The sequence below is a fragment of the Archocentrus centrarchus genome, unplaced genomic scaffold (assembly GCF_007364275.1).
Source record: "Archocentrus centrarchus isolate MPI-CPG fArcCen1 unplaced genomic scaffold, fArcCen1 scaffold_44_ctg1, whole genome shotgun sequence".
Classification (NCBI taxonomy): Eukaryota; Metazoa; Chordata; class Actinopteri; order Cichliformes; family Cichlidae; genus Archocentrus; species Archocentrus centrarchus.
Window position 1 is genome coordinate 1,092,199 of NW_022060270.1, and position 12,014 is coordinate 1,104,212.

A 12,014-nucleotide genomic window follows, 5' to 3' on the forward strand; every position below is an offset into this window, starting at 1 on the left:
TGATGTGTAACAGCAACAGCCCCACAGTGTGTAAATGCAGCAGTTAACTATTAAGTATCACTGTCTTCATGGGCCTGTGTTGTATCCATGGTGGCTCTGTGTAACGTACTTAAGTACTATTACTAATAAACAATCAAACCAATTATGCTGATTAAATCTAACTGCTCATGTTTCAGTTTCTAAACACTGAGACCCTTAAAGATTTTCCACTATTCTGTTTAACATGATAATTACACTGTAATGTCAGATTGAAGTCGATATATATAAATTCTGCACTCCAACACAAAAGTGAATTTTTCCACATTTTTCCTCTTCTGTTAAGGATCAGCATGGAGGGTCCCAATGATTCATGTCCCAAAGAACTTGCTGGAGTTGAAGGAGACCTGAAGAACAACGACACTGCTGCAGCAGCTGCAAAGATCGAACAGTATTTAACACTACAACTCCCAGAATTTTAGAACTACTACAACTCCCATAGGTGGTCATTTTGACCACCATATATTATTTGCTCACATTTATAATAAATCAATATCACATGTACAAATATAATTTATAATCAATAAAAACATCAAAGAATAAATGGATCTGTAATGTTATCAATCAACTAAAGCTGGCTGTGGCAAGGAACATGAGTAACCAGAACATATGTGTGTATAGATTCTCAGTCATCCAGGTCATGGTTTTCTCAATAGCTTGAAAAAAAGGTGAGTGGACTTCTTTAAATTTTTTTGAAGTTGGTTCTCCTCTTATCCAAGAAGCTTTTTCAGGCTTTTCCACCAAAGTTTGGAGAACCCCAGGTATTTAAACCTTAATGGTGCTGTCCCCTTTGACCCACTATTATTCATGTGCTGTAGCACAAAAGCTAAGGTGTAAAAAAAAGTGTGGGTCATTACCACCAGGGTTTTTGGGTGGAACCACTGTGTGACCCCCCCCTAAAATAAGGTTTGAGTCAGGGTTAAGGTACCTGGGGAGGGATCTCAAGACTACACTGTAGGTAGCTGACAGCTGATGTTTCAAGCCACAGTCTCAGTGATGGTCGTTTATATTTGACATTGATGGCTTCCTTTACTCCTCTTTCAAACGATCCCACCTTCCCAGTCCAAAATGTCAACAGCTGGAAGAGTGTCCTTCATCCTTTAGGTGCAGAAGTACAGCTGAGCCTTGTCATGCTGAGATGGTCCTTCCATGTTAGGCCCTTGTGGAGTGGCTGCTCAGTTTTTCCAATGCAGAAGTCTGGGCACTCTTTGCTGCACTGCACAGCACATTAGGATGGAGTTGTGTTTGGGAGTTTTGTCCATGAGACCATTTTTTGTCCTAGTGTGGCTGGGATGTCATGCTTGGAGAAAATTCTGCTGCATTTCGCTGACAAACCTGCTACATTACAGATAGTGTTGCAGGTTTGCTCTTTCCTCCTAGTTGGTGTCCGACTTTCTTTCCTGCTCATCTTCACTGATTTGATGAAGACCCAGCTGGAATAACCACGTGTCTTTTGAGGATGCCACTGTTCATATTTTGGACCGAGAACAAAGATGGTTTGAAAGAGCAGTGAAAGAGTCCATCTATGTCCACTGAATGACCATCATTGAACAGAGGTGGTGGTTTATGATACCAGCTGTCAGCTTCCTACAATACAATCTAGAGATCCCTTCCAGGTGCCTCAAACCCCACTCACACCTTACTTCAAGTGACCTATTGAAGCCACCTGAAGTGATCAGGTCTCACAGGTGCCACAGTGGTTTCACAGAAAACCCTCTGTGGTAATGATCCACATGTTTTTTTCACACATTGGCTCATGTGATGATGAATACCAGTGGGTCAGCAAACACCTCCAAAGGGTACAGCCCCCACTAGGGTTTAAATAAAGTCCAGTCACCTGTTTTCAAGTTCTTGAGAACACCAAGAACAACACTTATCCCATCAACAGCAGGTGGCAGCTATCAGGAGTCAAAAAGCATCATATTTCACCAAATTATGCTGTATATGCATATAATCAATATGACACCTATGACCCTGGCCACAACCATCTTTAGTTGATTGGTAACACTACAGATCCATGTATTCTTTGATCTTTTATTGATTACAAATTATATTTATACATATCTTATTTATTTATCATAATTTTATGGAAATAATGTGTTGTGGTCAAAATGACCACCTATGGGAGTTCTAGGTAGAAACACTCATAACTCTCTTGTGTCTTGTAATTTTTAAAAAATTACGTTAGAAAAAAATATACACATATATAGGAAAAGTCAGGATCCTACAGTTACAAATGACCACCTTGGGAGTTCTAGTGTTAAAAGAGCAAAATAGTATTCCTCTAAATATCGCCATCACCGGAGAATCTGGCTCTGGTAAATCGACCTTTATTAATGCCTTCAGAGGCATATGTGATGAGGAGGAGGGAGCTGCTCCTACTAGTGTTACAGAAACCACCTCAAAGGTTACACCATACCTCCATCCGAACTATCCCAATGTTACTTTATGGGATCTTCCTGGAATCGACACCACCAAGTTTCCAGCTAAGAAGTACCTGAAAATTGTTGAATTTGAGAAGTTTGACGACTTCATCATCATCTCAGACCCTCGCTTCAGAGAAAATGATGTGAAACTGGCTCAGGAGATTCAGAGGATGAAGAAAAAGTTCTACTTTGTTCGCTCAAAGATTGACAATGATATAAATGGTGCGCATAGAAAGACAGACTTCAGTGAAGAGAGGACTCTGACAAAAATCAGAGAAGACTGCGTTCAGAGTGAGTGTCTGAGTACTTATGCTGCATTTTCACTAGTACCTACTCAGCGCAGCTCAACACAACTCAGCACAGTTTGTAGGCATTTCCATTAGTACCAGGTACCAGGTACTTTTTAGTACTCACTCAGCCGGGGTTCCAAGCAATCCGTGGAGATCCAAAAATGTGATGCAGAGGACAACATGCCACTGATTGGCCAGGGAGTGCCGTCACTAGTTGAGTCATGAGAGTGACTCCTTCACCAGAATCAAGCCTGCCATTTTTAAAACCGGACAGCAAGAAACTGGAGGCACGCAAAGCACCGGTTGAAAGCCCAGACTGACAGTTTGCAGCGGTAGTTTTGTAACATGAGAACCATCTGAAACACACACACACAACATACATATTATAACTAGGGGTGGGACTTTAACGCGTTAATTTAGATTCATTAATTAGGGGGAAATTAACGAATTAAAAATGTTAACGCATTTTAATCACACTTTGCACCGGAACGTTTCTCAGTGCACGAGTTCCAGCACTTCCACCCTTCATTGGTCTGTGTAGTAGACTGGTGGGAAAATAAACAAGATTTAGAAGTTTAAGCTTATGTATATTGATTCATTCATCAACTAAACTTAAATTAATATTTATCATGTTAAATATTTAAAAGCTCCTAATTAATTATATTAAATTTTTTAATCGAGTCCCACCCCTAATTATAAGCCTATACTCCCGGGCGATCTCCACTGAAGCACAGTTACCTGCCCCTACTAGCCGAACAGCTGGTTAGCACAGAGCCTGAGGCAGCTGATCAAAGGAACTTTGAATTACCGTAATAACGCGACCGTTTGTCCTATCGGAAAAATTCAGACAGTTTCTGAAAGCTGAGAAACTGTACTTCACAGCCAATATAGGGTATTACTGTGGTTTTATTACGATAATTGTTGCCGTAAATCCACGCACAGCAGCACTTTTGAAGTACACTGAGCCGATTATGACGTGTTCGGGGGTATAGGGTTATAGTTAACAATGATAACCTTCATCCATTAAAAGGTTGTACGGGGACTTGTGCATGATAATGATAGTAAACTGGCATTAGCTGTTAGCTTGCCTCTATCTCATCCATTGTTGTGTTTTGAGTCGCATACAAATTACGTCAAGACACTTCTGCCCACTCTGCTATATCGACTCCACCCACACTGAAGTGGTCCTCAATTGCAGTGGAAACAAAACAAGACCGTGGCGAGTCGAGTCCACCCGCGCTGAGTAGGTACTTATGGAAACCCGGCATTACTTTCTGGATCCACTTTTTTAAAATATTCAGAACCTGGTTTTGTTTTAAATGATAATAATGTTAAAATGTCCTCTCGGTGGCACAGGACTCAGAGAATTAGGCATTGAGTCTCCGCAGGTCTTCCTGGTGTCCAGCTTTGACCTCCAAATGTACGACTTCTCTCTGTTACAAGAGACGTTAGAGAGAGAACTTCCTTCAAACAAGAGGGACACTCTGCTGTTTGTCATGCCCAACATCAGCCCAGAGATCATCAACAAGAAGAAGACAGCTTTGCAGTCCAAAATAAAATACTACCCTCTTGGATCTGCAGCTGGAGCAGCTGTTCCAGTTCCCGGGCTTTCTGTTGCTGTTGATGTTGCTTTGCTCGCTGGTGCTGTCGCACATTTTGGTCATGCATTTGGTGTCGATATCCCGTCTCTGAGGAGACTTTCTGCCAGAACAGATGGGTCACACACTGATCTGTGCGCTGTCATCATTTCACCACTGGCTGCCTCAGAAATAAGTAAAGAGTTCCTCATGAGGGTGTTCACCCAGCTTGGGTGCACAGCTGCATTAATTGTAGCAGAGGAAGCATCCCAATGGATTCCAATAGTTGGGATTCCAGTAGCAATGGGCCTCTCTTTCACCACAACCTCCAAACTTCTGAATTTGATCCTCAACCAGCTCGCTGAAGATGCTCAGAGCGTGTTTGAAAGGGCTCTGGGTCTGAAAAAGTCTCATTAAACACAGTGAATATATTCAGTTCTCCAAAACTATCAAATATGTTCTAAATCCAGGTACTAGTTTAGTTCATAGGCTGAGCAGGTGACCATATGCTGCATGGCTAAATGCAGTGTATTTGACTCTGACCTGAGACCTTCCCCCATGCTCTCACTTTCTCTTCCTGCTTTTCTGTCTGTTCTTCACTGCACTATTTAATAAAGACATCAAAATTATTTATGTATCCTTGTCCAGCTGATCAGAGTATCAGAGGCCTCAGCAGGTCTCATTTCCTGTGATCAGAGCAGAAACAGCAGAGGAACAGCAGGAGCTTCACACACTGAAACGTTCCTCTTCATCAGGAACAAATGTGATCTTATTATTCAGACACAAACTGTGTGCAGAGTAGAAGAGCTGCTCAGTTATTGTTTTTTTCATTTCTTTTCGTGCAATCAATTTGTGCAAATCAGGTGAAATGATGGCTGTTATTTATCTGAACTTGTTTATGTGATTTACAGTTTTTCTCGATTGATTACACACAAATACTGGTACTTGAGACACAATGACCACAACCATGGGCATAATTTGCGGGGGGGGATAGGGGGGTTATTACCCCCCAATAATCTGATCCAGTCACTATAAGACCCCCCCCCAATAAAGTCACATCATTTCGATTTACAAAAAACATCTTATATGAATAACATGTTAATTTTCTTTATTCATTATCAGTTTTGGGTAAAATAGTAGCATGTTTAATCATTTGGTAATGTAACCCCCCTCTCCACACAAAAACTTGGTATCACCCACCCCGGTTTCTCTACCAAGCGCCGGTGTTCACCGTTTGCCTGTCGAAGCAGCTGCTGGGGAGGGGGTGTAGTTGACAACACCCCCTTGTAAAAAAGCAAAAAAATCAAAATGAGGTAAATGTATACGTATTGTTAGCTGATGGTTTAATAACTATGCCGCTGTGTATCAGACACACTATGAATACCAGTTCAGGTATTTTAGCTCCGTTAGACCTGCTGCTCCTAATCTGACAGTGAATCAAAAAAATAAATAAAACTGGTTATTTGCGCACATGCGGCTCAGTACAATAACTAAACTCATTAAACAAGTATATGGTTTTACTCAAGTGAATACACACAACATTTTATGTTTTTAGTTATTAATAACTACTGATAACAGACTGACGATGAGAGTCCCAGAAGGTCCAGGATGAGACTCGTTATATTTTAAACACATCAAGTTCAAACTGTTTTCTCTGCAGAACGTGTTTAATAGTAAAGATTGCATTAAACTCTCACATGCTCAGTGGAGAACAGACTGCTGTAAAAATGCAGTATTTTTAGTGTATTTATTATATTTGGCCAAATTAAAACGGTTTCTTTAAAAGTGGAATGAGGGGCTGCAAAATAAAAACAAAACAGGTTCATGAAAGATATTTGTTACTGTTTGAAGAAACGTGAAAAATGTAAGGCTTTCCTTAATTGTTGAAGGTGCAGAGTAAATACAAAGAAAGTTAAATAAATACATAGTAAAAGCATTACAATGTATCTCTAATACAGTTAACCCAAAATCTCCTGAATCCTCTTAGAGAAGTAAATGATTTTATAAATAAATAAATAGGCAGAGAGCTTACCCCCCCCCAATGTTGGACCCAAAATTACGCCCTTGACCACAACATGTACCTCATGCACCAACGCCCTGAACCAATTCTGCAAAACTACAAGCACAATTACTTCTTTGCAGACCAGCAGTTCATGATAAGATGGTACAGTCAGCCTTGGTTGCCAGGATACCAGTTCATACAGGTCACAACACGGGGGGGTGAAGAGCATCGGTTTACAAACGTCTCCAGGAGACGATTTAGACAGACAGCATCCAAGGCCGTCTGGGAGCCAAACTCCAGATACTGCAATTGTTTTTGTACAGGCTGTTATAAGTGATTGCTGACACACTTTACAGTTTTCTGGTTACCTCTCAGTGGTGAAAAATCCAATCATCCAAATTTTTGGTTCTACTCCGCCGCGCAGAAACAGACACTCAAACACTCCTCCAGATCGAATCCATTTCGGTTCAGCTCTACTGAGTCTGACTGAGTTCGTACAGCTCTGCATCCCTCACAGGTAACCTTACTAAGGCCTGAACGGCTGCCCAGAAATTCACGATAAACCAGGTATCCCCAAGTGCAATCAGGAGAAATCCTGGTATCAATAAACCAATATATGGTAAATGGACTAGTTCTTATATAGCGCTTTTCTACTCAGTCAGAGCACTCAAAGCGCTTATACAACCTGTTTGCATTCACCCATGCACTCCCATTCATACAAGCACTTCCATCATTAATTAAGCTAAGTGCTTTTTTAATTAACTAGCATTCACACGCATTCATACTCCGACAGAACGGTCGGAGAGCAACTTAGGGTTAAGTATCTTGCCCAAGGATACATTGGCATGTAGCCTGGAGTAGCCAGGATTCGAACCGCTGACCTTCCGATCAGTAGGTGACCTGCTCTACCTACTGAGCTACAGCCACCCTGATATGCTATGTCAACAATCGACAGTACAGCCAGGCACGTTATTGTCCATCCTCCACGGGAATCCATAATGTAGCCAGCTGGATATGTCAGCTGGACCAGAGGAAAGAGGGTTCTCCTTCTCCCAATCTCCTCATGATGAGAATTTAATCATCAATAGTGTTGAGAGACCAGCTGACCAGATCCATAATTTAATTTCCAGTTCAGGGATGTGTGAAGAGACGCTCTAAGCAGCAAAAGCAGGGGTAGATAGGGAAGGCTGGGGAGAAGAGTCCGTCTCCACTGACAGCAGGAAGAGAAGGAACACACTGTCATTCAAAATTCTCAGTTAATTGCCCTACTATGCACACTGACTCATCACATGGGCAAACACCTGTCACACTGTCTTACAATTAGCAGTCGGAGCTTTAGCATAAGAGGGCAACAGGTGAGTGCTTCTGTTTTGGAGCAATGGATGCCAACATTGGAAACAGAGCCAGAGGAGTGAGCGTAAGAGGATGAGGACGAGGACCGTAATCTCTGATGAGATCTGAGCCACTTTGGCTGACCATGTGGTCAACCATGGCCTAACACTGAGGGAAGCTGGGCAAAGAGGACAGCCAAATTTGAGCAGGTACACTGTAGCGTCCATCATCCGGACCTTCTGAAATTAGAATAGCTAAGAAATCTACCCTCACTAGAAAACTGCAGTACATGGTATCAATACAGTACTCAGTGAGTACAGTATTGCCTGTGGACTGTTCTGTAAGACTGTAAAAATAATGTTCCAAGTATTTGGGAAATGTATTCCTACTTTGTGTTCCTAAACAGTATTTAGAGTATTTTACTATTTGTATTGCAGAACTGAAAGATTACCAACACAAGGTGGACGAGAACATCTTCTGTCTCCTGAACAGGAAACTAAAATCATGAACATGGTCCTAGAAAATAACACCATAACAAATACAAAGAAGAATAATAGAGAACAATGAGATATTTCAAAATATTGACTGGGTAAGCTTATCAACGCTGGACCGTGTCTATAATCTGAGGATGAAGCAGGTCTACAGGGTGCCATCTGAACGCAATTCAGAAAGAGTCAAAGAACTGCGATATAAGTAAGTCCTGTACAATCCCACAATTGATGCATCCTCTCAACACTGTGTGAATTATACATATTTCAGTACTGTAATCATAATGATTGTGCTTCACAATAGTGACCACTCCATATCTAGTTCTGATGCTGTCATGTGTGTTTCAGAGAGTCCTTGAGCTAGAGGCGGTTCATCTTCACTGATGAGGTTGGATTCAATCTCACAAAAAGACGAAGGAGGGGAAGGAATATCATCGGCCAGCACGGAGGGAACGTCACAATGTGTGCACGATTAACCCACCACAGCCTCATTCATCATTATGCTACCCTCGGCCCCTACAACACTGCCCATCCGATCACATTCCTGGACACCCTACACAACACACTCATTCCCCCAGATCAGACAGACGACCCAAAGCAGCTCAGGTACGCTGTCATTTGGGACGTTAATTTTCCACTGGGCTGCTCTGGGTCATGACTGGTTCACTGCCCACCCACACTTTTCAGTTGTTTATCTCCCTCCATATTCTCCATTCCTCAATCCTACTGAGGAGTTTTTTCTGCCTGGAGATGGAAAGTGTATGACCTAAATCCACAAATGTGTATTCTCCAAGCTATGGAAGATGTATGTGGAGATATAGCAGCTGATGTCTTTCATGGCTGGATTCACCATGCTAGAAGATATTTCCCCGCTGCTTGGCCAGGGAAACCATTGCTTGTGATGTGGATGAGGTGCTGTGGCCAGTCCGAGACAGAAGAGAGGATGCAGCATAGTTTTTACTGTAACTGTATACAGTAAATTCTGCTTTTTTGTATGTAGACCACTGTATGTTCACCTTTGTGTTGGCTGGGATGTACAGTGTGTACATTGTTTTTGTGGGGAAAATAAAATATATTTGTTATTGTGTATTTGTGTGTTCTGAGTATAAAAACAATATTCTTAAATATTTTACAACACACTCATGTATGTACTGTCTGTAGTAACACTGAACAAAAAAGGCCTGAGTCATTATGATGAACAGAGAAGTGTTTCCATTGAACAGTGTTCAACATTGTTCTTATCAATGTCTATTGATGATTAGTGTCATCTGAGAACAAACTACAATTTTAAGGAGCGATATCATTGTTTTGAATGTAGAGTTTCATTTTGCAGAAGAATTGAAGGTTTTTGTCCATTGTGTGTGTTTTTTGATTTGTGTGTAGCGTTCTGAGAGTATGAGGCATGCTTTCAGAACATGTGTGTAAACAATCGAGAAAAACTGTAATAAACTGATGGAACTGTTTTGTGTTCACTGCCATCCAGTGGTCACAGTGAGGAACTACAACACAAATGGTAGGAACTGTAATGTTTACCACATCACACCTGTTAGGAATATAATGTAATTTATAAACATATTAGCATTAATGCTAAAGTGTATGATTTGTTTTAAGACCAGATAATATACATAACTCAGTTTCAATTCATTCCAACATCTCACTATCCTGGGATTTTCCCAGTGTTTTGTTTTCAACGGAGTTATTAGTTCAGTTTATGGGAGTTCCAGCATTAAGCTGTGTTCCCCGTGCCTTCAGGGCCCTATTCCAGGAAGCAGGTTCAACAAACTGGGTTTAAATTCAACAACTCTGAGTTTCCTGTTCTAGAACAGTGAAGCTGATGTCAGATCAGATTAGAAACAGTGAAACTGGAAACATTTAAGCAGTTTTTTCCCAGTAATGGCAGGAGTAATGGAATTTTATTCCATCAATAGATTCAATTTTTACTGAAGAACTATTTAAACAATTAAATGGTCATAAACTGAACTGTCATAAACTGCAGCAAAACGTTTTTATTAAATAAAAAACTGACCTGAGGTCAGCTCACACTCTCATAGTTCACCACAACAGTCTTTAGTTTTCTCTGACTTTCATAAATAATACATCAAGTTATGTTGTTTTAAAACCAACAACAATCTTTGTAAAAATGGGTGCAATTTAAAAACCACATAGCTAAATGTGTAAAACTGAAAACATGGCAAACAATCATCAACAGTAAGAACTAAAGCCACAAGTTTCTCTCTTATACAGATTAAAGCTGCAGTGTGTAACTTAAAAAATCTCTCTTTTACATATGTCTTAAAACTGTCACTGTCGCGACACTATGAGACAGATAATCTGTGAAAAAATCCAGCTCAGGATTTTTTCTAATTTTCTGACGTACTGAGTTTTCATTAGTTGTCAGTTATAATCATCAAAATGAAAAGAAACAAACATTTAAAATATATCAGTCTGTGTGTGATGAACAAATATAATATACAAGTTTCACTTTTTGAATGGAATCAGTGAAATAAATCAACTTTTTCTTGATATTCTAATTTTATGACCAGCACCTGTATGTGTCACCTACTACTCCAAACCAGCACTAGGCGATGGCCTGGGTTGGGGAGTGTCACAGCAATATTCTAAAGCCTAACTGGCCTGTGCCTTTGGACTGAGCAGCCCCCTTTCAAGATATGTCTACCCCACTGAAATATCTGAGAAATGTTCACGTGCTCCGTAATCCATTCATGCTTGTAGAGTCTCACTTTAAAGAAGCCTGAAGGCTCTGCCAGCAGTCTGAGAGTGAAGTGCTCTGTTGGGGTGATATGGGACTATGAGGTCTTTGAGATAAGATGGGGCCTGATTATTCAAGACCTTGTAGGTGAGGAGAAGGATTTTAAATTCTATTCTAGATTTAACAGGGAGCCAATGAAGAGAAGCCAATATGGGAGAAATCTGCTCTCTCTTTCTAGTCCCTGTCAGTACTCTAGCTGCAGCATTTTGGATCAGCTGAAGGCTTTTCAGGGAGCTTTTAGGACAGCCTGATAATAATGAATTACAATAGTCCACCCTAGAAGTAATAAACGCATGAATTAGCTTTTCAGCATCACTCTGAGAAAGGATGTTTCTAATTTTAGAAATATTGCACAAATGCAAAAAAAAAAAAATGCAAAAATATTAGTTAACAAGGGGTCCAGTTCTGATCCTTTGGATACCTATGTGCGGTGTCTGATGTCTAGAGACCAGCAGACTCCCACCCCAACACAGCCACAGTCAACCATTTTGTCAGGTGCTTCTTCCTTCACAGGACAGTGACACACAGGCCTGTGCATTTCTGGTCACAGTCTGGGGACAAGTGGGATGGCCCACCCATCACTGGGGGCAAGGTCACAGAATCAGTTCAACAACTCCTTGGTAGCAGAGCCCCTGGGGTGGATGAGATTGGCTCAGAGTTCCCAAAATCTTTAAGGGGGGGATGCGAGGGTATACGTTGGTGGGAATGAGGAATAGCACCTCCAAATCTGACGCCATGGTCCTCAGCTGGAAAAGGGTGAAGTGCCCACTCCAGCGGAGGAGTTTAAGTACCTTGAGGTGTTGTTCACAGGTGAGGGAGTGGGAGATTGGGACCACATTTGCAGTGATGCAGACACTGTACCAGTCCGTTGTGGTAAAGATGGTGCTGAACACCAAAGTCAGGCTGTTGGTTTACTGGTTGATCTGCATCCCTATGCTCACACACCTTGGGTAATAACTGGAAGAATGAGAGTGTGGACACAACCAGCACAAATGAGCCTTCTCCAAAGGGCTGCTGGCCTCTCTGAGATGGGCTGAGGAGTTCACGAGGACTCAGAGTACGGACGCTACTCCTCCACATCAAACTGAGCTAG

General features: G+C 41.3%; 1 protein-coding gene across 1 annotated transcript; it reads left to right on the forward strand.

The window, feature by feature from the left end:
* The first annotated feature begins 329 nt into the window (after positions 1–329).
* Positions 330–4,746, forward strand: LOC115777147 (interferon-inducible GTPase 5-like). Its single transcript, XM_030724981.1, has 3 exons — positions 330–431; positions 2,297–2,753; positions 4,109–4,746. The coding sequence occupies exons 1-3, from the start codon at positions 330–332 to the stop codon at positions 4,744–4,746; spliced, it is 1,197 nt and encodes a 398-aa protein (XP_030580841.1).
* The last annotated feature ends 7,268 nt before the right edge of the window (positions 4,747–12,014 follow it).

Bases quoted from the DNA above. Each gene is read 5' to 3' on its own strand.
- LOC115777147 (XM_030724981.1), top strand. From the start codon at position 330: ATGGAGGGTCCCAATGATTCATGTCCCAAAGAACTTGCTGGAGTTGAA. The intron at 432-2,296 runs TTAACACTACAA...GGAGTTCTAGTG, and splicing joins CTGCAAAGATCGAACAGTAT to TTAAAAGAGCAAAATAGTAT. The intron at 2,754-4,108 runs GTGAGTGTCTGA...TCGGTGGCACAG, and splicing joins CAGAGAAGACTGCGTTCAGA to GACTCAGAGAATTAGGCATT.